General features: G+C 38.9%; 1 protein-coding gene across 1 annotated transcript in view; it reads left to right on the forward strand.

Annotated features, from left to right (window-relative positions):
- Window positions 1-1,378: 1,378 nt before the first annotated feature.
- Window positions 1,379-26,687, forward strand: part of LOC118852268 (DNA (cytosine-5)-methyltransferase 1-like) — a 51,453-nt gene continuing 26,144 nt past the window's right edge. The window contains exons 1-13 of the mRNA XM_036761975.1: window positions 1,379-1,578; window positions 10,298-10,340; window positions 11,374-11,481; window positions 11,693-11,936; window positions 12,619-12,691; window positions 13,206-13,290; window positions 16,471-16,511; window positions 18,122-18,170; window positions 19,276-19,359; window positions 20,017-20,126; window positions 21,438-21,556; window positions 23,205-23,297; window positions 24,744-24,895. Of these exons, the coding sequence (XP_036617870.1) occupies window positions 1,499-1,578; window positions 10,298-10,340; window positions 11,374-11,481; window positions 11,693-11,936; window positions 12,619-12,691; window positions 13,206-13,290; window positions 16,471-16,511; window positions 18,122-18,170; window positions 19,276-19,359; window positions 20,017-20,126; window positions 21,438-21,556; window positions 23,205-23,297; window positions 24,744-24,895 (1,281 nt within the window). The 5' untranslated portion in view covers window positions 1,379-1,498. The remainder of the gene's footprint in view (window positions 1,579-10,297; window positions 10,341-11,373; window positions 11,482-11,692; window positions 11,937-12,618; window positions 12,692-13,205; window positions 13,291-16,470; window positions 16,512-18,121; window positions 18,171-19,275; window positions 19,360-20,016; window positions 20,127-21,437; window positions 21,557-23,204; window positions 23,298-24,743; window positions 24,896-26,687) is intronic.

Consider the following 26,687-nt stretch of genomic DNA (forward strand, 5'->3'; position numbering starts at 1 on the left):
TCCCTTAGTGACCAAGAAGGGGTCGATCGTAGGATGGGAGGCCTCAGAGCTTTTTAAAGTATCTCAGAAAATGGGGGACAGCAATATTCTTGAGCTTAATAACACTCTGAGGACCCAGGTCAATCCTGCATTTCTTGGGGGGGGGCACATTTTATTTTGTCAATAGGCTTTCTTATAGGCCAGGTATCTTTCTCAATGACCACTTTCTCCTTAGTAATTTCAAGATGTCTTGGCCACAGGTTTAATAGGATGGGGGACGGTTAATCAGCGGCCATAAGATTTTGGGGTCTGCTGACTCTAGGGATTCAGCATTATCACATAGACAATAGGAACTAATGAATTGCATTGACTAAGGCAAACTCATCCAAACAGGAAAGGTTGATTGGCCATGTTGCCTCTGGTTGTCTCCTTTGTAAAATGAGGGGCTTGGATGAGAGGATCTCTAAGGTCTCTTCTAGCTCTGAGTCCTGAGAGCCTATGATGCTGACACTGACTGAATAAGGTAGGTTTATTGATGCTGAACAGACACTTACAGGTCAGGCTGACTGACACTGACTACTAGGCGGTAGTGGACAAGACAAAATGTTTGGTTGACAGGGGGAGTGACCATCAACACTGGGTGATCGTCTGGACAAAGACAGGCTGAGTAAAAGTAGTGATTGAGCAGACAGTCTGACTTCAGTCAAGGGTTAACAAGACTGAATGAATGACTGGACAAGACGAGCTGACTGTAGGCAGTGATTAACCAAACAGGTGGGTGCTGAGCAGACAGTGATCGCAGCCGGGGCTAACAAGACAATGAATGGCTTGACAAGACCACCTGACTGTAGGCAATATAAAACAGGTGACTGCACGCAGGGTTTGAGAACACAGTGTGACTACATGCAGAGGCAAAGCAGACAGGCTGTGGTGGACAAGTTTCAGTTTCCATCTAGAGGTAGACCTGGGTCCCCAGATTCATCCTCTGCAGGTTTCAGGATCTAATGTCTGCTTCTTCCCTCATCCTTGCCCCGGAGCTCCCGAGAGGCGCGTTGGGCCAGTCCATTTTTTCTCCCCCTCTCTCTTCGCTGCCGATGGTACAGGCCGCTCCGCTCTCCTCTCGGGCACCACGGGATGACACAAACCGATCTCCTTCTTCACCCTCCCCCTGCAGCCGCGTGTGAGGCGGCGAGCAGAGGGGGACTGTCTGGGAGGGGAGGGGAGGGGAGTCGGAGCGGGGGGCGGGGGCCTCCATTCCCAATTCCCACCCCCCGCCGGTACTTTGCGTTTGGTACAATCCTTCCCGGAATGGTCGCTTCGGAGTCCCCACCCCGTAGCCGGCCAGCCACCCCCCTCCCAGTTGGTATATCCCTCTCCTCTCCCCTTCCCCCTCCCCTCTCCGCGGTTCTGGTTTCCGCGCGAAAAGCCGGCGGTCCGCGCGCTAGTTCCTGCGCGGCCGGTGCCGGCTCCCTTCCGACCCCCCGGGCCCCGCTCCCCGCTCCCCGCTCGGATCCGCGAGATGCCCGCCCGCACTGGCCCGGCCCCGGTGGCCGCGCCGGGCTCGCCCGCGCTCCCACTGCCGGAGGAGGTCCGCAGACGGTAAGTGCCGCTTGCCCGGGACTGCAGGGGCTCGGGCCGCGCTGGGCCGGTCAGGGCAGGGCCCGGCTGGAGCTACCGCGCGCCGGCCGCTTGACAGGCCGGGCCGGTGCCGGGCCAGGCCCCAAGTCGGGGCGGAGGGCTCGCGCGCCAGGGCCGTTGGCCGTTGGCTGGGCTCGCGGCCGCGGGTCCCTCCGGGGGCGTCGGTCCACGAGGGCCCCGTCCCGCGTAGCTGCCGCCTCCGCCCTCCCAGCTCCCCGGGACATTTGGCGCCAAAACGCGGTGTCGCGTCTCGGAGGTGCGTGAGGAGGGAGAGGGGTGGCCTCGGCCCGGGACCACCCTGACCTGCCCGCGGCCTTGGCCCCGGGGCGGGGCTGTCAGCTGGAGCCCAGCGGGCTGGGGGGGGTTGGTTTGGGGGTTGCCTCGGGGAGGCGGAGGCGCCGGGGTCCGGCGGTGCCAGTGACAGGAAGTGTGTGGGGGGGTGTCTGCCGCTGCAGCCCCCGCCTGGGGGCCCTCATCGCCTGCTCGTGCCCCAGCTGGGGCTGGGAATGGTCGGCTGGGGCGTGGGGCTGCTGCTGGGGAGGCCGCGTTTGACCCACGCGAGAGCCGGGGCGCAGGCCTCCCCAGCCCCCACTGGCCCCTTGGGAAGGCCCCTGGGCTTTCCTTCCCCCTCCATTCTCCCGGTTGGGGTGGGCTTGCTCCTGCTGCCCCTCCCGAGGCTTTCGTTCTTGGGGCAAGAGGTGGAGTGGGGAGACCTGCCCAGGCGTGGATTTCCCCTTCCCCAGGATTTGTACCCAGGCTGTATTTCTCATCCATTTGTCCCTAGTGCTTGTAATGACGTGTGAAATGCCCCCTTGAGCCATCTTTAGTCTCTTTATTGAAATTAATAGCAGAATCACTCATTTAAAAGTATTATTTTATGGTGTTTCCCTGCAAATTGGTAGCAAGGCATTTGTGTCTGTTGTGTGTGATCGTGATAGCAAATGCAAGTTCTCTGGGAAGGACCCTTATCAGGGATCTAGCCGCTGGTTTGCTCTCTTTCCAGGGCCATTATAATTAATTAGTTATAATTGTCCTTATTGTGGCAGGATAACCTTTGATTACTTTGTTTATTACTGTAATTTACAGTTTTATTTTTTTTCTTGGCTCCGTCCTCAGGCAAGGTGATTATGAAGATGTTCAGGTAAAGTGGCTAGCCTTGAGGTCAGTTGCCTTGTCTGCTTTGGCAGAAATTTTTCTATGGAACCCGAGTGTAATCTCATTTTAAAAAAATGTATTTTTATTGGGTGGCTTTGAGATTTGTTTGCCACCATGTAGTGTTTAGTGGTTAGAGCCAAGAACTTCAAGTTTATCCTGGCACTCCAGTGATTCACCCTGTGACCTTTGGCAACTAACTCAATTTCTCCCTCACTTGTCCCCATTTCACAGAGGAGAAAACACCTCACAAAAGAGTTGCTATGATTAGTATGATCTTGATGTCATACATCTTCAAAGTGTAGTATTAGGTCTCTGATTACTTGATGTTTGCTATTTTAAATACTGTTTTAAGAGAGACACAGCTCTTAGCACCAGGAAAAAAAACCATTTAATTATACTTTGATGTTATTTGCATCAAGGCACTGGAAAATATGAGTTTTAAATCTTAGTTGATGAACTTGGAGTGGCATTTTTAAAGATGATACAGAAACATTTTAAACATTGTGCTTAGAGACCTTAGAGTAAATTCTTTCTGATTCTTGGTATCCCCACTAAGTTCTCAACTTAAATAATTCTAAGTGAGGGTTTTTTACAATTTGTCTTAGAACTTGAGGATCACGGTGTGCAAACTACAATAATGAGAATAGGTGAGATTTTGCTGAGTTTTGTTAATAGTTGGTTTAGGAATTGGGAGACCCGATTCTGGTTCTGTATCTGCAACTTTTCTAGGTAAATTTGGGCAAGTCACTTTGAATCAGATTTAGAAAGGACCTTGAAAGTCTTCTAGGCTTACCTCCTGTCTAATTAATGACCTCCCTCTCTCTCTTCCCTGTCAGATGAGTTCAAGTCTTGGATTGAATACCTCCAGTTGATGGGGAATTTACTGTCTTCTGACAACCATTTCACTTTTGGATTGCTTTGTTAGAAAATTCTTACATATATTTATTCAGTCGTAAGTTGCTCAGTTTCTCTTTTATAAAACAGATGCCAGACTGAATTAATAGAACATGGTTTACTGAAAACTGAAGAAGCACTTTTCATTTTAGGATTATTCTTAGAATATCAGAAATGCAGAGTTAGAAGGGACATTCATTGATCATCAGTCTTAGCACTACCAAGAGTGAGCGAGCTGATCAGGTTTTCAATATTCTTGACAAGTGATTGTCATGCTTCTGCTTAAAGACTTCCAGTGATGAAGTAGGACTAAGGATAGCCCCAGGGTTCACATTTATTTGGTGCTTTTTAGTTTAGAGAGTGCTTTCCTCTGACAAACCCTATAAAATAAATAGCATATGTACTAATCCTAGAATGAAAAGGGGCCTCTATAGCTAATGTCAGAATCAGGACTGGATCACAGGCCTTCTCTGATTCCCACCACAATGTCCTTTCCACTTCTAATTGTTTCTCAGATAATTTTTCATTGGCATTTTTATATCATCTTAATTATTTTACTTATTATCCTTAGTCTCCCCACCCCCTAGGCCTGGGATCTTTATACCTATCCATATAAAACCTCACCCTTGTCCAATATTCTGTGGAGAGTAGGGATTCAGAAATGACTTTTGAAGAACAAGGTGGTAATTGTATCAGCATCATTTTAATTTTTAGTTATTAATATATAAATCCAACTGGAAGGGACCTCCAGAGAGTACTAAACTCTGTTTTATATGGTAGTAACTATTATACTCATAGTTGTGTTTGTAGTTAGCACTGTTCAAAGGAAGTTACTACTGAAATGAAGAAAAGTTGGTGATTTACATATTCAGTTAAGTACAATAAATATTTACTAAGTAGCTTCTTTGTACAAGGTATCTTATACTAATATTGTGGTTTTTTTTTTTTTTTTTTTGGAGGGGGGAAGGCAGGGCAATTGGAGTTAAGTGATTTGCCCAAGGTCACACAGGTAGTGAGTGAGGCCTTGTGCTCTACTCACTGCGCCACCTACCTGCCCCTTATACCGACATTGTTATAGTGTATCTGTGCCAGGCAGAAAGATGAATAGTTTATAGATTAATTTGAAATGAAAATGACTTTCATTTTTAGAGAATATGAAATAAGAATTTTATTTATATAGATACTTAAATTATGTTCACTAACACTTCAGATGTCCAGAACTGTGTTACCTGAGAACTTCACTTGTCTAGGATAAAGACCAATATCATGTAAGAAGTATAAAATGTTTCTGAGAAAACATAAGTAAATGTAAAAATTCGTGAAGTATAAAGTTTATGCACTTGTAGAATAATAATTTTTCAGGGGCTCAGTTCTGTTTACTTTTAACTTATAAACAGTTTTAAGAAACTTGTTAATTTTACTTCCAAACCTAGAAATTAGAAGGACAGAGGAGTTGCTAGATGTGTAGGTACTCACAGGTGATCACAAAAGTTTAAAAAAAAAACTAATCTGAGAACTTAAAAAACTTGACTGTTTGGAGTCATTAGAAAAGAGGCAAACAGCCCCTCCTAATGGTCTGTAGGCCCCTGAGGCATTACCGGATTACTCTATGATCATGGACATTCAAATGATGGTTCTAATTATTAAGTTCAATATTCTCTACTTAAGAAAACTGGGAAGGTGTTCCAGGGCAGTGCCTCATTCACTGTACAGACTTAATAAGTGCTATGGGCCGAAGACAGATTTCCATCACAAATGACAAAATTAAACACTTTGATGTTTATGGTGGGTAAACTCTCAGCCATCTAAGATGACTCCTTCAGTGAAATTTCTAGATAGTTGAAATTTTACCGTATTTTACCTCTAATTATATTTTGGCATGCCAGAGATAGAGCGCTGGGCCTGGAGTCAAGAAGACCTGAGTTCAAATGTGGCCTCTGACACCTACTAGCAGGGCAAGTCACTCAACCTTATCTTCCTGTTTCCTTATCTATAAAATGAGCTGGAGAAGGAAAGGGCAAATCGCTCTAGCGTCTTTGCCAAGAAAATCTCAAGTGGGGTCACAAAGAACAACAAATTGTATATATTTTTTAAATTGTATCCTCACAGGTTTAGAAAGCTATTTTGGAAGTTATAAGAAAGTATATTTGTCTTCTTTTCAGGCCTTTTGTTTACTCTAAGCTTTGAATGTTGAAAGATTACACATTTTGCAGTATTTAGTTTCTAATAAGAACTTATTTCAGCCATTGAAGTATTTGTAAACAAAATTTGTAAATAATTTCTACTTAAAACAGTATTTTGATTATTAACATGCTCAAAGTCTGGTGCCTATGAAAGCACTTTATTTTCTCTTCTCTATTTTGGGAGAGTGACCTACAGAGGTGTCAGAATGCTGGAAGCCTTAGGCTGGAAGCCTAAGGATCAAACTAAGATCAGCTTAGTATCTGAAAGTTCAAGATGTGCTTCTATAACCTTCCAGCCCTACAAAGATAAGCAGAGACCAATAAAATGAGTTTTACTCTCAAAAATACAGCACATCTCACTTTGACACAGAAGTGCCAAGCCTCACAACCCAAAAGAAAGCATCTTGGCCACCAGACTCTGTAAGGCATAGTTCTTGGTAATAAAAATATGACTGTTACTGGTCAGTTTTTCTCTAAAACTTAACTCTGCAACATGGCACAGGAGTCGGGGGAAAGAGGGAGAGAAGATCTGTATCTTGTATTGGTTCATATAGTGGCTGTGGCAAGGATGGTTTCAGATGGGAGAGGTAGCTTCCTTTAAGAGTAGCCAAAGGCATGGGATTTTGTGTGTGTGGAAGATCGATGGCCATTCTCTCTTAGTACTATTAGTCTGATTAAGAGTAATTAATGTTTTGATTCAGTTTGATATAAAACTCATTCCTTGTAACAGTATAATATTCAGTATGTATTAGTAACCTTGTTAAAGTCGATAGTAGTGGCATTTGTGATATCTTATCTCTTTGGATAAAGCTAACAAGTCCAGTATATAACTGTGATTTTTTTTTCTGTGCTGCTTTGGTTTGTTAGTTAATCCTTTTCTTTGGGACTGCTGCTGTCATTTTACAAAGCCTATGGCCATTTTCAATTTTGCTTCAGGTTGTGGTTGCCCTGAAATGTAGCTTTAAAAGAGCATCAGATAGTGCTATTATGAGTTGGTCTATTTACCTTTTTTTTTTTTTTCAATTGTATGCTCTGTCACTTGCTAGCTTTTAACTTTAGGCATGTCAAAGACAGGCTCAGGAAAATGAAGCTAACTGAAGCTTGTCCTACCTTTTCAAAGTATATTGTTAAAACATCAAATGAAATAGACAAAGGTAAGTATTTTTTTTGTTTTCAGCAACCCACAATTATTGCCTAAATCTGTTATAATGCATCCCCGGAAGCATTATGGTTTTTTGTTTTGTTTTTTACCCTTTTCTTGTTATGATCCCAGTTCAGCTCACTGTGCAGCAGCTACATGGCTATCCATTCTTTGCATCTACGTGATTTCAGTGTTGGTACACTTGCTACCATACAGTCTTGAACACAGGATTTGTAGTGGGTAGGAATCTGAGTTTTTGAGCAGTTCTCAAATCTGTGGTAGGTTTTGGAATCTTGGATCTCCTCAGCTTGCATACTACAATTGATGGTATTGATTGCTTTATGTCGGATAATAGACATAGAGTTGGGAAGGGACTCTTGGAGGTCATCCTGTCCATTCCCTCTTTTTTCATCTAAAGGGAAGGTGTGTGCATGGGGGTGTTGCCAAAAATCACACAGAACAGCACTCATTTCAAGCCCAGGTCCTTATGTTCCAAATCTACTGTTATTTCTGCTAATCTGCTAATGTCTAGATGCAGGCTTCTATCCACCTGTTCTGAGTAATTTACTACCTTATGTCTCTAGCAGCTTCTTAAGCATTGAATCTTTCCATCTGAGCCAGACCTAATGCCTTCCTTTTTTCTTAAAACAAATTCCATCAGGTTAATGACTGAAAGAAGAAATTTGTATGGCATTCCTGCGTTTGATGTTTTTTTCTTAAGATGGAATTGGAGATCACGCTTCGTTATAAGCTAGTTGCCTCATTAATACAAATAACTTATCAGTTGTTCCAATAATCAGCACTTTGTATCACTGGAGTGTTTAGCACATATTTAAAGTCTCACTACTAAGCAGTAGCCTAATCAGTGAGATTATTCTTTGACCCTTAGGTACTTCTTTGATTTACTTTTCTTCAGTGTAAAGACCATTCTGAGCTAGGGCCTGGTGCTGACCCACTTACTGTGCAGAATGACACTGTTGCTTAGTGACATTTCCATTGAGGTCCAGTTGCTTTCCTTTACATATAGAAAGCCCACTGTCCTCTTCTTTTCTCCCCTCCCCATGCTCCTTGGTTTCATGTGGCTTATGTGTGCAGATGATGATGCTGTAATGGGTATCATACCTAGAGTAAACCCAGATTCAGATTAGGGATGCCATTTGGCTGTGGAGTGACTTTCTGTCCTCAGTAGCTTGTCTGCATCTTTTTTATTGGTTTTGAGGCACTCACATTTGCCATGTTGATCTTTACTATTATCTGGGCAGCAGTATAGATGCATTTTTGAGAGCTTCATAATTAGGATAGAAAACTGTATACACCTGGTGAAATGGGTTAAGGTATTTTTTTCTTTTGTTGATAGTTTTCTAAGACATTTAATCACAGCTGTACTCAACCTGTGAATTATCTGTGATTCCCTTCTCCCCCTAAAATAAAGGGAGATAGTAATGAAATATGCCTCTCTTTAAAGTGATTTGAGGTGGCTTTTTAAGAGATGGAAGGGAGGGAAGGATTCTCCCCCCACTTTTTTTTTCCTCATGGAACCTAAATGCTAAAAAACCACTGATCTTTTTGGAAGCACTGCATACACTAAGTGGGTTCATAAAGGGCCAACAGATGCAGTGTTGTCTCTCCGGAAATTCACTGAATTTCGAAGGTTAGTGTCTATTCCTTCTTAGCGATCCTTCTCTGGATAGGTATTCAATCAATCAGTAAGCATGCTTTAAGCACCTGTCACCTTGGAGGATAAGTAGCCATTCACATCCTAGGTGGTAGCCATACAATGATTAAAAACAAAAGGCATAGCCTCTACTCTCAAGGAACTTTATTTTCTGTTAGAGAAGACAACATACATACATATAAGTATATCCAGAATAAATAAATAGAAGTTAAATACAAGATAGGGAGGGAGGGGATTTTGAGGTTTAAAAACTTAGAATTCCTGCCTTTAATTTTCCTTTTAGTTATTACAAACTTGACAAACATCAACAAACATACATTTCCCTGTATACTGCATGTGAAACCATGAGTCTTTATTTTCTACAACATGGGGGGAGTTTTGTGGTTATTTCAAATTTAGTGAGGTAGTTCCAATACTGCTGTTTTTCTGTTCTGAATTTTCTTCTGTTCTCCTGTTTTATATTTTTTTAATGATTCAGTGACATTCTTGTCTTCATTTTCTTCCCCCTTTATGGTATCATCGTCACTACCTTCCCAAGTCCCCCCCCCCCCCAAAAAAAATACCTTCCTTGTAACAACTAAGTATAGTCACAAAAAATAAAATGACCCATTAGCAACAGCTGAAAAGTATGTTGCCTTCCTACCCCTAGTCAGTTACTTCTACTGAGATGTGGGAAGCATGGTTTATCATTAGTCTTTAGAGTTGTGATTGACCAGTGCATTGATTATGATTCTTTAGTTTTTCAGTTATTTTTTTTTACAGTGTTAACAGTCATCGTATGGGGCAGCTGGCTGGATGGAGCACTGGGCCTAGGATCAGGAAGACTTGAGATCAAATTTGGCCTCAGATATTGACGAAGTTGTGTGACCCTGAGCAAGTCACTTACCCTGTCTGCCTCTGTTTCCTCATATGTAAAGTGAGCTGGGGAAGGAAATGGCAAACTACTCCAGAAAACCCCAAATGGGGTCACAGAGAGTCAGGCGTGACTAAATGGCATTGTATAAACTGTTGTTGGTTTCTGATCACTTCACTTTGCACCAGTTCTTGTGTTCTGTTTTAGACATGTTGAATTTGAGCTGTCTAGGGAACATACATACAGTTTGAAATGTCCAGTAAGTAGTTGCCCATCTGGAACTGGAACTCGAGAAAGTGACTCCAGTCTGGATTTGATTATGGATCTGAGAATTATTTCATGGAGATGATAATAAAATCCATGGGAGCTAGTGTAGTCATGAAGAGAAAATTTAACAAGAGGGAGAGAAGATCCGGGACAAAGCCTTGGGAATGCCCATAGTTAGGGAGTGTGCTGGGTGATGAACCAACAAAGGGGAGTATTCTTGTAGGTTTCGTTTGTACCAATTGATAAAGTGTACCCTGGGTACCTTTTGACTCTTAAAGAAGGCGTGTGGCCTAGCTAGGTATGCTGGTGTTGTTAGGTACGCTCTGGTCCTCTTCGTTTGATTGCATTAGTTTTTAGAACTTTCAAACTTGACATTCTCTATCCACTGTCCTTGGCCCAGATGTATTGTAGAAATGTCTATTTCCATTATTTTCATGAGTTTTAGGAGGTGTATTTGTATGTTTGAGCTATAGGAGAAATTGTACTATAACAACTATATTTTCTTTTTTCAGGCTTAAAGATTTAGAAAAAGATGAGGATATTCTTACAGAAAAGGTAATTCCTCCTTAGATGATTTTTCTTTTTTTCTTTTTCTTTTTTTGGAGCGGGGAGGGCAAGGCAGTTTGGGTTAAGTCACACAGCTAGTACACTTCAAGTGTCTGAGACCAAATTTGAACTCAGGTTCTCCTGACTCCAGGACCAGTGCTGTATTCACTGTTCCACCTAGTTACCCCCCTGATTTTTGTTTCTTAAATTGGATTGTTAACGTGCAGATGTCCAAGATAGATATTTAGTTTTTAATGGGCATTATCATTTTGGTTTGTTTTTAACAAAAACAAGAGAGGCAGCATGGTTTAGTGGGCGACCTTGGTATTAGAAAGATATGAGTTCAAATCCTACCTCTTGATATATACTAGCAGTATGATCGTCGGCCAATCACACAAGTTGCTCTAGGCAACTTTCTAAGATGAAAGGTTACGGAGAGTTGCCAATTTGCATTGGTGGAAGGAATTTCTATCCAGGGAAATCTGGTCTGGGCATCCTTGGCATTGTTATCGTCATTGAAAACTAATCCCAGAAAGAGACATTATTTCAAAGAGAGTAGATTTCCAAATACTCTACCAGAACCTAGCATATATTCAACTAACCTTCATTTAGAATAGTTGAATTAAAAATTACTGTCTTAAAACAATTTCAAAAGCTGCAATTAATCGATAACTTAAGACTTCCTTGAGCTCATTAACTTGACCCACTAATTCTATCAGAACATCTATAGAAACAGGACTGTCATCTTCTATATCCTTATACTTTTTCCTCCTGTAATTTTCTCCTTATAGGTAATATATTAAAATGAGAGGCTATGCCTAAGGTAGTTTTGTTCCTTTCATAATAGGTGTGGTGATCACACTGAAGTACAGTGTTACTGTGTCTTATAATACTTCTGTTTCATGAATCTATATCATTCCTTTGCTCTCGAGTGCCTTGTGTGTCTGGATTATTGTGTGCTGCCAGTGTCATTTAGCTACATCTTTGCAATTCAAATGTCTGGAAAGTTCTTGAGACTCCAAATCATTACTCTTTTCTCTAGGAGTTTATTAAGAAGAAATTAAGTCTACTGCATGAATTTCTGCAAACAGAAGTACAGCATCAGTTATTTGACTTGGAGATCAAATTGCACAAAGAAGAGCTTTCTGAAGTAAGTCTTTTTCTTAGTGTACCATTTTTAACATGGCTATTTCCTTCCCTTATGTGAAGGACACAGGGAGATGAAATGAGCCTTTTTCACAAGCCTTTGCTTGATATCTCTTTATATTAAATAGAGTGTTAGAGTAGATGGAAAGTATCTGGGCTTTATTGTAGGCTTCCACATGCTAATTATTGTTTAAATTGTTTCTATCCTGCTTTAGGAGGGTTACTTGGCAAAAGTAAAATTCCTGTTAAATAAAGAATTATCTTTGGAGAACGGAGACCATACTCTCAATCCAAAAGTGAATGGTTCTTTAGAAAACGGTACTTACACCAGCGACGACGATTTTGAGAAAAGTATTGAAGAAGATAGTACAGTAGACATGGAGGAAGCAACTGGATCATCAACATCTCTGTCAAAAACCAGAAAATCTAGACGAAGTAAATCAGATGGCGAGGCTAAAAGTAATCAAATTTAAACTTTGCACATAAATATTACTTACAGTATTTTAACATTACATTGGCCTTGAAGGGGAGGGACTCTCTAGTTTTCCAACCAAATGTGAGAATATGTCCATGGATAGTGCTATCTTTGGATTCTTTTCACTGCTGTCAGGTACAAAACAGATCTTAAGAATACTCCAGTCTTGAACAGAAATAGTAAACAAATATTTACTTGTCAATAAGTGTGAGTTCATTAGACTATATAGAATCTAAGAAGTAGATTCAAAACCTTTAAATCTGTGTGTGTCTGAACTTAGTGCTTGTTCTCTTAAAACCCCCAAATGCCTACTTTGGCACTGTCAGCCTACCTCTCCTAAGTTTTTGTAGAGCTTATTACTAAGTTAGATAATGTGATGTACTTTAATTCTAGTTTAGAAGTTAAAATAGACCAGTGAGCTGTCTTGATTCCTTCTCCTATAGGAATCATAGGCCACTGTGGTTAACTGAATGGATGGAAAATAGCATATCTCCTACATCTCATGGAACGTTGTTCATTCCATCCTTTTTTCTCTAATGATTTGGTTATGTTGGTGAAGTACTAAACTTCTGCCCTTTAGGTTTTTTTAAACTGTACTTATGACCAGGTACTGTTTTCATTTATATAATGAGGGTTTATCTTGAGTTTCTTTTTCTTTTTAAACAGAATCTTCAGCTAGCTCAAGGGTTACGAGAAGCTCTGGCAAGCAACCTACTATTGTATCTCTGTTTTCAAAAGGGTCAGTATGGCCTGTGCCTTAATTAGGCAACTTTTCTTTACTAATGCTGATTTAAATATTATTTTGGTTAAAATATTGGTGGAAGGGATTTGGAGGATTTCACTTATCTTGGTAACTTATGAGGCACCCAATTCTCCCTTTGTAGGGAGTCTCCCTGGTCAATTATCTATATAACATATTAAAAATCTACTTCTGAAGACTGTTTTTAAATGTTGCCTATGAGTTTGTTAACGTCTTTTGGAGATCTCATGTGAGTGGATTTTTAGTACTGTTAAAAACATCTTCCTTTACAAAATCATTTTTGGGGGATGGAGATAGAGACAATTTTTAAGATTACTTGCAAACAGATTGAGATTTTAATCGGCATGAAATTATGTGGACCTTTTTGTAAACAAGGTAAGTGTAAAACCTGTGTCTGTTGTTCTCTGAGTTGTGGGAGCATTATTGTTAGTGTATGTGCTATGAAGAGTTTGCCTCCTTTTCAAATTGGGACTTGTTGCATTTTGAATGGTAGATCCAGTAAACGGAAGTCAGAAGGGGCGACTGGAGAAATAAAGCAAGAGATGAATATAGAGAAGGAAGAAGATCTTGAAGAAAAGGTAACTTGAAGAATCTTTAAGTTTACCATTTACAGCTCTTTGTTTTGTATGCATGGCCCTTTTGGTAGGGAAAATGATACAGAGTTATTGATGATGAGGACATCATGTTGAATTTCAGTAATGCTAGAAAAGGAGAATTTTGTTGTTGATTGAAAGTTATTCTTGTATTTGTAGGCTATTGGAAGTAATTGCCTCTTGAAATTTCAGACCATCTCTTCTAACCTCACAGTTGATTTCTTTGTAATAATATTGAACTGGATGGTTGCTAGTATACTAAGGTAGGAGTATCTACTACAGTAAGCGGTACTTGGAATTACCTACCCCTCAACTGGCAGCTTCTTAAGTTCCTCTCTTCCTTGGATAGGGATTTGAAACAAAGATAAATACTTCATATTGCAGTATATATAATGTTCACTGACTGAGAAGGGGTAAGAAAGAAACACCCACATTATCAAATCACAACTTTAAATTTTGCTTCTTGTTAGTTCTGTTAATTCAGCAAGTATTTATTTAGCATCTGTTAGACTCCAGGGACACAAGTTGATGAATGAAGCAGTTCTTTCCCTTGAGCTTACAGTGCAGTGGGGGAGGAAACTGTGTGTACAGCTATGTGGATACAACATATATTAGCTATATAATATATCCATAACCTGTATGTAATATAGATTATAGATATGTTTTATGCACATAACTGTATGTGTGATATACATATCACATACCTACACACCCATACATGAACACAACAGAGTAAATTTAGGGGAATAGGAAGTGGAAAACATTACTATCTGGAGGAATCAGGAAAAGCTTCCTGTAAGAGGTGGCACTTGAGCTGAGTCATAAAGGGAGGTAGGAATTGCAACATGTGAAGGTGAGGAAAGCGAGCATTCTAGGCATGGAGGTAGAACTCTGCTAAGACACAGATTCGAGAGATGTTATATCATGGATGGGAAACAGCAATTCAACCAGTTTTCCTTGGAGTATAAATAGTACATGAAGTAAGGTGTAATCTGGTCCTTTTTGAGAACAAAGGATGAACAACAGTACCCCAGGGAGGATGTAGTAGGGCTAGCTTGAGAATGGCTTTAAATGCCAGAGTTTATATGTAATCCTAGAGCCAGTAGGGAACCATTGAAGCGTCTTAGCAGGAGAGTAACATGCTCAGCTCTATGCTTTTAGAGTATCAGTTCAACATCTATGTAGGTGATAGAATGAAGAGGATTGAAATTGGAGGCAGGGATACCAGTTCAGAGGTTATTGCAACAGTCTGGGTGAGAAAGAGGTAAAAGGGGTGGTGACTTGGGTGGTGGCCTTGTGAGAAGAAAGAGGGTTGAGAGATGTGCAAAACTAGTTGGTTATGGATGGTGAAGGAGAGTGCAGGGTTGAGGATGACTCCACAGTTGCAGATCTAGGCAAATGAAAGTTCATTAGTGCCTTTGACACAGAGAAGTTAGGAAGAGAGGTGATTTTTTGGAGAATGTTTGGTTTGAGATGCATATGGAATATCTAGGTGTGGATGTATAGAAAGCAATTGGTAGTGAAGGTCTGTCCTTCAGGAGAGAGATGAGGGCTAGATATCTGTATAGAGCTAATAGTTGAACCAATCTCATGGGAGGTGATGAGGTTATCAAGAAAAGAAAGTAGTGTAGAGAGGAAGGAGAAGACCCGGAAGAGAGCCTTGAGGCATAATCATTTAAAAGGATGACATATGTATGAGGATCCTGCAAAGAAAACAGAAGCTTTGGTCAGATAGGTAGCAGGAGGATATAGAGAGAGCCTTGTCATTAAGATTGAATGAGGAGAGAGCATTTGGGAGAAGAGGGGGTGGGGTTGGTAATCATCATGAGAAGCTGTAGAGGGGTAAGAAGGCTGAAGGCTGAGAAAACTATTGGATTTAACATTTTGATTGTAAATTATTTTGGGAGATGGTAGTTCCGCTTGAATTATGGGGTTGAAGCCAGCTTCTGAAGGGTTGAAATGTGAGTGGACAATGAGGAGGTAAAGATAGGCAGTATAAATAGCTTTTACCAACAGTACGACCAAGAGGAAAGATATAGATTGATGATATCTTGAGAAAATGGCAGGGTCAAGGAGACATTTAAGCCATAGAGGTAACCTAAAGATGTTAATTGGGAGTTTGAGATTAGGAACAGGTGAGAATTCTTTAAAGGTAATCTTGTATAAAGAGTACTGGACTGTCAAATGTGAATTCTAGACATGACTACCCTGCTAACTAGCTGTATGACTAGTAAGTTACATTTGAACCTATTTCCTCATAAGTAAAATGGGAGTCCCCTACTTCTCTGTAGCATGTAAGAAAATATTTTGTAAAGAATATAGCACTAAACAAGTATAACCTAGTCTTCCTATGAAGTTTTTTATTTTCACATAAGTACCTATACTCTTAAACTTATAGTAGCCATTTCATGTTAAGCCTGATTTTGAAGGGAGAATAGCACTTCCAGCTAGCCTTAATTTATTTTTCATGATGTCATAATAATTATTTTGTACCATTTTAATATATAAATGGGTCTTTCACTGATCCACTAGCAATAACTTATAGAAATGTTGGTTTGTTAAGTATATTTGAAAAAAACCCAGAATCTTTGTGGGGCCATCTTGTATATTATTTTAAGAATGATTTCTACTCTGGATGACAACTTAGAGTAGTTTCTAATCAAAAGTAGAAAGGTTAGAGGCCCACTTCTGTAATGTGTGCCTTGGCAAGTGACTGCCCATTAGGAATATTATGTGGGGGGGAGGATACCTTCATTGGGTGGCGGGGGGGGGTGGTGGTGGTGGTGGTCATGTAGATTCCTTCTAAAAACGATTCCCTGATATTCCAGGCTACTCTCATTTTCTCTTTTTCTAATTCCTGTAGCATTTTTTAGTTAGTAACATAAAGTCTACCACTTTAATACAGGAAATAAATAAATGTATATAAATATATATGTACATATATATTAATCTCTATATGAGTATAAATTTTGATGAATACATATGCTATTTACATCAGCTAGATCGTAAACTACTTGAGGTTAGGGAAGGTGGCGTTGTCTTTATATTTCCCATGTCTTCTAGTGAAGTCGCAGGCACCAACCGAATCCTTGGCTCTGGTGCCTTTCTAAGCAGAGTCTCTTAATGAAATTTTTTACCTTTTCATTTTTAACTATTCCCTTTTAGGAACAAGGGGAAAAGAAAATGAAATTCGAAATCAAAGAAGGGTAAGAAGAGTGAATGTTTTTTGGTTTTGCTGATCTCATGTTTCCTGAAATTATTTTACTCTGAGGGGCTAGGAAAAGATAACCAGGGGATTTCTAGTAAGAGGTCAGGGCTAATCAGAAGCCAGATCAGTTGAGACATTACTAAAGAAATTTGAAAGTAGACTTGTCACTTTATTGTGTTGGATCCTTAACCTCTTATATTCTTGGGAATAATTCCCGTAGTTTTGTAAAAGTAAATTATATCCTTCTTTGGAACTAGTGTTTATTACTGAGCCTAACAGCATGGTGCAGTAGAGAGAGTGCAGACCTGGGACTCTCTGTTGTATCTCCCTCTGGGAACATGGACAAGTCTCTTGTCTTCTTTGGATTTGTTTTCTTTGGTAGTAAAACAAGGGAGTTGCACTGTGATACTTTGGGAAAGATTTTTAATTTCATAAGCATAGGTACCCCCATTAGTACAGATGATAATCTTCCCTTTTTCATAAATTTTTCTGCCAAAAGAATTCATGATCAGGTTACCAGGCTTCTGCTTAAGCTGGTCAGTCCTCAGATACAGTGTATGACTGGGCTTAGTTGGAAGGCTCTTTAGATTGGTAAGACCTCTTGTTCTTGAGTAGCATAGATAAACTTTTTTTGAAATTCAGTTCTATTTGCCCTTTTTAATTCTTTCCTTCCCCTTTTGCCCCTCCCTAACCATCAAGAAGGCAAGAAGAATAAAAACAAAACTTACATATACTTAGAGTCAAGCGAAGCAAATTTCTGTATTAGCCATGTCTAAAAAAAAGAAAAAGAATGAAAATGCTTCAGTCTGCACTCTTGAGTCCATTAGCTCTCTCTCTGGAGGTGGATAGCTTGTTTCATTATGAGTTCTTTGGAATTGTGATTGGACAGAGTTCCTAAATCTTTCAAAGTTATTTGTCTTTATGATATTGTTGTTGCTGTATAAGTACTTTTCCTGATTCTGCTCACTTTACTTTGCATCAGTTCATACAGGTCTTTCCATATTTTTCTAAAACTATCTCATTCATCATTTCTTACGGCACAGTAGTACATTACATTCATATACCACAACTTGTTCAGCTATTCCTTGATTGATGAGCATCCCCTCAATTTCCAGTTCTTTGTTGTCATGGAAAGAGCAGCCACATGTATTTTTGTATATAAAGATCTGTTTCCTTTTCTTTTTTATATCTTTGGAGTAAAGACCTAAAAGTAGTACTGCTGGGTCAAAAGGTATGCAGTTTAATAAATTTTGGGGCACAGTTCCAAACTGCTTTCAGGAATGGCTAGGCCAATTCACAGCTCTACCTTAGATCTTAGACCATTAGCCTATGTGCCACAACAAGGCATCAGATTAAGAATTATGTATTTTGACAAGTTAACTGGGTTTCTACTAATGGTACTATATACTTTTTTAGTCTCTGAATTTTACAAAAACTGCAACTAGAGCATTCTCTGTGAAGAACAGAAGTAGAGACTTGCATAGGGTTACACAGAACTCACTAGGAGAGAGGGGATTAGGAGTCAAATTCTTACTGAGAAGCTGTTTAGCAAAGGTCAAGTTTTGGTGTTGAATTTTCATCACCTATCTTGCTGTTCTTTTTATACAGACCTGAAATAAAAGAAGTAGTTCAGAGCAAAGCTGTACTACCTGTAAAGGTAAGTTACCTGTGAATTAGGATATATTAAGTGTATTTATTAATTGCATTATTTCTGTGCGTACAACCCAGTATATTAGACCTAAAAATCTAAACTTGTTCAGTAGGTATGCTACTTACTAGTGGGTAACTTTCAACAAGTCTTTTAACTTTTTGGGGGGTGTTTTTTCCTCTTATGTAAACTGAGGGGTAGGATCAGATAATCTATAAGGATCTTTTTAGCTTTAAATTTTATCACTGTTCAAACTCTGTGGTAGGGAAGGTCTCAAAGTAATAGTAGGACTTAACACAAGGAGGCATTTGATAAAATTATCTAGTTTTTCTCCTAGCAAATAATATTGGACCATTGAGCCTATTAGATCAAACTTCATACACTCCTCAAGAGTTGATTTGAGTGTCTAACTATAACTCACTTTTGCTTTTTGAAACTACCGTTAAATGGTTAGTGTTAAGGTATAATTTTTTGGGATAACTTTGGTTTCAAAAAAAAGTGTTCTTTTTTTTAATTATAAATTTATTTTTTATTTTAAGTTTACAACACTCAGTTCCACAGGTTTTTGGGTTCCAAATTTCCTCTCCCTGCCTCCCAAGACAGCACATAATCCAATGCAGGTTCTACATATACCTTCACATTGAACTTACTTACACAGTAGTCCAGTTGTAAAGAAGAATTATAACCAGTGGAATGAATCATGAGAAAGGAGAAACAAAACCAAAAAAGAAGGGAAAAAAAAGAGCAGAAAGTTTGCCTCAGTCTGCATTCAGACTCCATAATTCTTTATCTGGACGTGCATAGCTCAAAAAGAAGTATTCTTGTTGTTTTGTCCTTTTGGTGTTGCCTTCTATAAGAAAATTTGAACTTGACCTAAATTGAGATGTGATTTATTTTCCTTTTAAAATGTACCACCGAATTGTTTGAAATACCTTTTTTATTGGTACACTTAAAATATGGCTAGAGCTACACTTAGCTCTTGGGAAATAACTTTCTCACCTAAATCAGGATTTGTCTGTGTTATCTTAAGACAGTACCATGTGTCAGGTTCTAATGTGTCCGCTAGAAACTGGTAACTCTTTCTAAATGCTACTTAACGTGTTATTCCCTGTAGTCTACTCCTCCTAAGTGTGTGGATTGCAGACAGTACCTGGATGACCCTGATCTAAAATTTTTTCAAGGAGATCCTGATGGTGCAGTAAGTTTTTTTTCCTTTTCAATCCAACAAGTGTGAAGTACTTATGTGTAAAATACCATGCTGGGCATTTAGGGATATAAAGACAAAAAGTCTTTGCCCTGGCTAAAACGGTCGCCCTGAATGAGCTTATATTCTATTTGGTGATTATAGCTAGGAGGGAAAATGTATAGTATGTAAATAAATAAGAAAAATGTAAGGAAAATTGAGAAGCACTAGTAACCTGGGGTGGGTGGGGATCAGAGACGTCTACACTGAGGAGGCTGCACTTGAGCTGAGCCTTGATTGTAAGACATGGAATAAGATAGAGATGAAGTACGTTTTAGGCATGGGGAAAATTTTCTGTATATGCAGAAGTAGGATTAGTACAACTAGTAGATTTCAGGGAGAGATGTAGCTGAAAGGTTGGTGGGAGCTAGGATGTGGGTGATTTAGTAATTATTACTGATTAGATTTTTTTTTACAGTACTCACTACTGTATTTAAGATTTCAAAAAATAAAGAACAAACGAGAGAATTTTAGGTAGTTAGGAAAATGTGTGGTAAGCTGGAATAACAAAAATAAATAGAAATGGACTTATTTTATGATGCATTAAATTTGAACACTCTTCGTATTCTCACAATATTCTGCTTTTTTGTATAATTCTTAAATATCTCTTAGTTGGATGAGCCAGAGATGTTAACAGATGAACGATTATCCATTTTTGATGCCAACGAAGATGGCTTTGAAAGTTATGATGATCTCCCACAGCATAGAGTAACATCCTTCAGGTAACATAGGTGTTGGAGAGATGGAGTTGAGGCTTTGATTCTTGTGTTAATTACTGTGACAGGAAAAACACTTGACTCTGGGGTGAGAAACTTTTTTCCTCTCTAAGTAACCATAGGAGAAAAATTCATCTAGGGCCTCAATTTATTTATTTTTCTTAGAGAAATATAAAACACCATTTCATTTGCTTTATTCTTCTATGTTCTCTGTTCATTGAAACTATTTAGTAAATATAAGCAATAACTATAATGTAATTCTAAGTAATGCCTTATTAATGGTTTGAGATCAAAAGGGAAAGAAAGAAAATTAAGGGAGGAGAACTAGTTTCTTATCCTCATGCCCACTCCAATAAAGTGTCATGGATTGATACTCCTATACTGTGGAATTTTAGGATAATGTCTCTGGTAACTGTAATTATGAATGGGAGTATTCTCTTTGGTCCTTGTCTAGGAAGCCTATCAATGTAACTGAGAGCTACCATTTCCACAGGTTGGAGGTTGCCTTCCCTTTGGCAATGCTAGGAATTCTTCATTCGAAAAATGTTTGATTGGTTGGACTCTAGGGAATAAGAAAGCAAATAATGCCTGCTCTCAGGGACTTTATAATCCAATAGGGGAGATAATTTGTACATATATCAATGATTATTTGCATTTACCATAGATAGCATTTCATGGTTACAGGGTGCTTTTTACACTTTTTCATTGGATTCCCATAATAACCTCGTGAGATAGAAAATATCAGTTTGTATGTATGTACCTCAATTATAGGCACTTGCCTGTGGTTATCACGCAGATAGTAAATAGGAGAGCTAGGACTGAATCTTGGGTTTTCTGCCATGGCATGTTACTTCCCCATAAGATGAATGTTATTATTAGAATTAAAAAATTAAATGGGAGTTGAAAGGAAGAGGCGATTCTCTCATTTGAAGGAGGGAATTCAAAGGAGGCTTCAAATCATGAGCAGTGCCTGAGAGGAAGCCAAGATGACCAGGGGAAGAGGGACTGGAATGAGCAAAGGCATTAACTAAAGAAACAGGGCCTTGCCTCTTCTCTTTTAGCCTTTTCTTTACTTCATAAACCTAGAGAGGACTTTTGTATACATTTGATGCTATGCTTTCTTATTCTTGGTTGGGGGACACGTTCATGTTATGATAGCTATAGAGATTTGATTATTAATCAAATGGGGTTACTGAGCCTAGGACTCAAACATAGTCCTTTTAAATTAAAGGAGTCGGCTTTCATAATACTACAGTATCTGGTTTAAATTTGTATTAGGATAGTTACAAAAAAGTCCTTTTTTCCCTCCCTCACTAGTGTTTATGATAAGAAGGGCCATCTGTGCCCATTTGATACAGGCCTAATTGAGAAGAATATTGAACTCTACTTCAGTGGGACAGTAAAACCAATCTACGATGACAACCCGTGTCTGGATGGTAAGAATACATGTTTCAGGGTACCATATTTGGGACAGACAGAATATTGTACGTCCTTGCTTTTGTTATAAATTGAATAGCCATCAATCTGCATTTAAATAAAGCTCGTACATAATGCCATAAATTTCAATCATGGAGAAATGTTTGAAGGGCATGTTAACTCTTGATTGTTAATAATGAGTATGTTACTTCTGACTCTTCTAATTGATCTTTGTATATTTGGATTTGGTTATTCTTCGTGCTGGTGTCTGTAGTCAGCTTCTATACTAATGGAAAGCACGTAGATTCTGCATAATTTCAAGTCTTTAGCGTATTTGGCATTTTTTGTGGCATAATGATATTCCATTACATTATTCTACTGTATACCATTTTCTTCAGTAATACCCCAATTGTTGTACATACAGGAGTTCTCCAGTTTTGTGCTATTCAGTGTAAAGCTGCCATCAATTTTTTTTTTTCAACAAGACTTTTTCCTTTTTTAGATAATAGTCTTAAGAGTATAATAGCCCTTCTCTAAGGGGTCAGTGAGTTCAAAGATATAAACAATTTGCTAGCTTATTGCATGTTTGTCATATTGCTTTTTAAAAACTGCACCACTTCACAGCTCCATCAGCAATATCATAGCATACCTATTTTTCCACAGGCCCACCAACATTGATTTTTGTTGATCTTAAGTTATCTTTGCCACTTTAAAACTTATAAGGTAGTAACTCATTCCCAGTTTGTACTTGTATTAGTTTGAGTAAGTCTGCAGGTGGTTTTTGGTAACTTGCTTTTGTGACCTACCAAAAAAGTCTTTGAGTTCTTATCTATTTGGAAATGGATTTAAAAAAAATAAAATTATGTTAACTTTTGGTTGCTTAAGAAAGCATTTTTACCTGAAGTCTCTGATGAAAATCTTTTTTTCTTTTTTCTTCTGATTGTATTGCTTTTTGCCGTGTACTTTTTATTTAAGAAAATTCATTCATTTTGTCTCCTACCATCTTTTTCTATTTTTAGTAAAGAAATTCTCATTATAATTGACTAATATTTTTCTTTTTATAGTGTTGTACACTCATTTGGGCAATAGGTCCTTTCATTTAGACAGTTGTGATTGAAAATTCTTAGAATTTGAAGGTTTTGCTAGTTTACCAAAATATTTATAGTAACAATCTGAGGGACTAAGTTTTGGTGACTGACCACTTAGAAATGACATTTGACACTAAATGTGAATTAATCACCTGTTAATAAAAGAAACCATTAATTCACTGATATGAATAATCTTTTCATTGACAATTATAACCATTGGATACTTTAGACTGTCCTTGTGAATTGCTATGGCTTCTAAATTCTCATCTATTAGCCAGCCTTTTGGTGATGAACCCACAAAACTTAGTGGGACAGGGCCTTTGAAAGGACTCCATTACTAAATCTGTCCTAGAAATCATTCCAGCTTGGTAGAACCTGTGTTTACCTGGCCTAGACTTGAAAAACCTAGGGTCACCAGGTTGTAACAATGAGGAATCACAGTTAGACTTTAGTTGTGATTGTTAATACCATTTGGAACACAAGACATTTTACTTTTGGCTTTCGTTAGTTAAACCTCAGACATTCTTTGCCCCTTGTTTTAAAAAACAGCTTAAATTTATATTTTTTGTTTTTTCCTTAGGTGGTGTCAGAGCGAAAAAACTTGGCCCCATAAATGCATGGTGGATCACTGGTTTTGATGGTGGCGAGAAAGCTTTGATTGGCTTCACCACAGGTACCTTCAAAGTGGGAATTAGTTTGAAGCACTTGGCAACATTTTACTAAAGCATCAAAGTTCTTAACTTTGGGTATTTATAAAATATACTCCAAATCCTCCTGCTAGTGGGTTAGAAACACCTTGATAAAGGTCTTCAAATGACCAAAACAATGAAACACTACCTAAGTAGGATGATCTCTCCTTATAAAATGTAGGTTAGAATGCTGGACCTGGAGTCAAGAAGACCTGAGTGTAAATCCACCTTTAGACATTTACTAGCTATGTGACCCTAGCTAAGTCTCTTGACCCCTCTATGCCTGTAAAGTAGTGGTAATAATAATAATAGCACCCATCTCAGAGGGTTGTTGTGAGGATCAGATGAGATAATATTTGTAAAGTGCTTAGCACAAAGCCTGACACATAATAAGCTCTTAAAAAAATGCTTGTTCCCTTCTTTTCCACCCTTGAATTCTGAACCATCTGAAAATTATGAGACAAAGGTGAAGGAAAAAGCCAAATTTTAATTCTATTCAAATTGGGTTCACTCTTTAATGGAAAACTAGCTTATTTGTTGACTTGAAGCTAGTTCCAGCTATACTCTGGGTATTTGCTTTAAAACTTCACAATAAGGCTGAGATAACATCCAGGTTTGCTTATTTAAATTTTTTTTCTTCAATTTTTGATGTTTAAGTTTGTGAATTTTTTTTTCTTTACATTTTTGGTTTTTATGCCACTGTTGTCTTCAAATAGCATTCCTTCTCCCCTAGTTGAATCTTCCATTGTAACAAAGAGCAGTTAACAAAATAAACTGACACAGAGACTGTATCTGAAAATCTATCCCAACAGTCTGCAAGAGGATCATAGATTAGAGCTAGAAGAGACCTTAGCTGTCATCAAGTTTAGTCCCCTCATTTTATAGCTGAAGCACTTGAGGCTGAGAGAGATTTAGTGACATTTCAACCAAAGTCTTCTGACTCCAGATCCTCTACTCTTAGTACCTCTTAGTACCACACTTTGCTGTTGTTGCCTAGGTTTTTTTTTCAGTCATGACTCTTTGTGACACCTTTTGGGGTTTTCTTGGCAAGGATACCAGAGTGGTTTGCCATTTCCTTCTGTAGCTCATTTTACAGATGAGAAAACAGAGGCAGACAAGATTAAGTGACTTGCCCAGGGTCACACAGCTAGTAAGTGTCTGAGGCTGGATTTGAATTCAGGAAGATGAGTCCTCTTGACTCCAGGCCTGGTGCTCTATCCACTGTGCCAGCTTATCCAGGAGCTTCCAGCCTAGAGGACCTCAGGGTCTTTTAAAAAAGAGGTGCTATCTCAAAACTGGTGTATTTGTCATCGGTGATCTTGTACCAAGTGTGCTTATTGCATTTCGGCTGAATTTGTTGCCTGTAGTGTTTTTCATTTATGTTTCATTTTGTCATTTCATCACTATGCGTAATCTACTTTGTCTTTTAGCTTTTGCCGATTATATTCTGATGGCGCCTAGTGAGGAATACGCACCTATATTTGCATTAATGCAAGAGAAGATCTACATGAGTAAAATAGTTGTTGAATTCTTGCAGAATAATCCTGATGTCAGCTATGAAGATTTGCTCAATAAGATTGAAGTAAGTGTGCTCAGTCCTTAACATTCCCAATGCAAGGTCCCAAGTTAATTGCGAATAGAAAAATAGAGTTCAGGGTTCTTTAAGAATCTGTTTATTCAGAGAGGATTCTGGGAAGACAGCTGAGTAGGTCAGAAAATTCCAAGCTCTCAAGATTTTCCTCCACAAAATAGTTAAAATATCACTTTAGGGCAAACGAAGTGTCAGTGGAGACAAAGAAGAATAGGGGCACAACCAGGATCTTCCTGGGACAGTTTGAGAAGATCTGAAGAAAAATCCCAGTGCTGGGTTTGGTCCTTGCAAGGAGTGAACACATACAGGCTTGGTTCCCTTTTAACAGCAAGTGGCAAGCCACTTAAACAACTTGCGGCAAGTCCTGGGGTTAGTTGGTCTGAGAGGCTGCCTCCATCCCAGCCACTGGAACTTTTCACCCCAGAATAGTGAGGGGAGTTGTGCTTTTGAGCCCAGGAAGATTGAGAGAACCTCTACTGATGAGGAGTGCCAGACCCAGCTGTGCTGTGAGGAGTGGTCTGGAGGTGAGAAGGAATCAGCACATGCCCATGAGTGCAGAAGCAGTGGGGCAGAAAGCCCCTGGCCGTGGGCACTTACAGAAGGTTGGAAGCTTGGCTTTGGTTCCAGGCTAGAAGGGAGAATGGAAGATGTGGGGCAAGAGGCACCATTTCCCATACCCCAGGGCTAGAGGTGATTATAAAAATCAAGTTATTACTTCACACAAAAAACAATGCACAGGCAAAGGAGAAAGAATCCAACCATAGAGACCTATTATGGGAATAGAGATGACCGGGGTTCATCTTCAGAGGAAGATATTGAAGTAAAGAAACCCCCGGAGAGCAATGTCAAATGGTCACTTGCCCAAAAAGAATTTATAGAAGATCTTAAAAAAGACTTTAAAAATCAAATGACAGAAATGGAGGAAAAACTAAAAAATAAAAACAATCCAAGAAAAACAAGAAGGTTATGAAAGGAAAGTCAACCAATTGGAAAAGGAGATCCAGAATCACAAGGAGGAAAATGACACCTTGAAAATTAGAGTTGGGCAAAGTAAAGCCAGTGAAATTATGAGAGATCAAGAAATAATTAAACAAAACACGAATAATGAAAAAATAGAAGAGAAAGTGAAACATCTTATAAGGAAAACAACAGATTTGGAGAATAGATCAAGAAGAGAAACTATAAAAATAATTGGAGTAACTGAAAGTTATGATCAAAAAAAGAATCTTGATACAGTAATACAAGAAATAATTAAAGAAAACTGTCCTGAAGCATTAGAACAAGTCAGAGAAGTAGAAATAGAATCCATCGAACACCACTTAGAAGAGATCCTACGAGGAAAACTCAGGAATATCATAAAGGCACAAGGATAAAATATTAAAAGCATCAAGATTAAAACAATTTAAATATGATGGTGCCACAGTTAGAATTACTCAAAACCTAGCAGCAGAGACATTTAAGGACCGCAGGTCTTGGAACACAATATATCCAAGAGCAAAAGACCTGGGACTCTGGCCAAAAATATCATACCCTTCAAATTTAAGTATTATCTTGAATGAAAAAAAATGGACATTTGACAAACCCTCAGACTTTCAAGACTGTTAAAGACATACAAGAACCAAGAGAAACATAAGGTATATACCAAAGACTGACTATAATGGATTTATAAGGACAGACTGTTTACATTTTATATAGCATAAAATGTAAAATGTATGTCTGAGATTCTTATTAATAATTGTTGAGCTCATAAGAAAGAGGGGGATAAACCTGACTGTGATATAAA

The sequence above is a fragment of the Trichosurus vulpecula genome, chromosome 1 (genome assembly GCF_011100635.1).
Source record: "Trichosurus vulpecula isolate mTriVul1 chromosome 1, mTriVul1.pri, whole genome shotgun sequence".
Taxonomy (NCBI): domain Eukaryota; kingdom Metazoa; phylum Chordata; class Mammalia; order Diprotodontia; family Phalangeridae; genus Trichosurus; species Trichosurus vulpecula.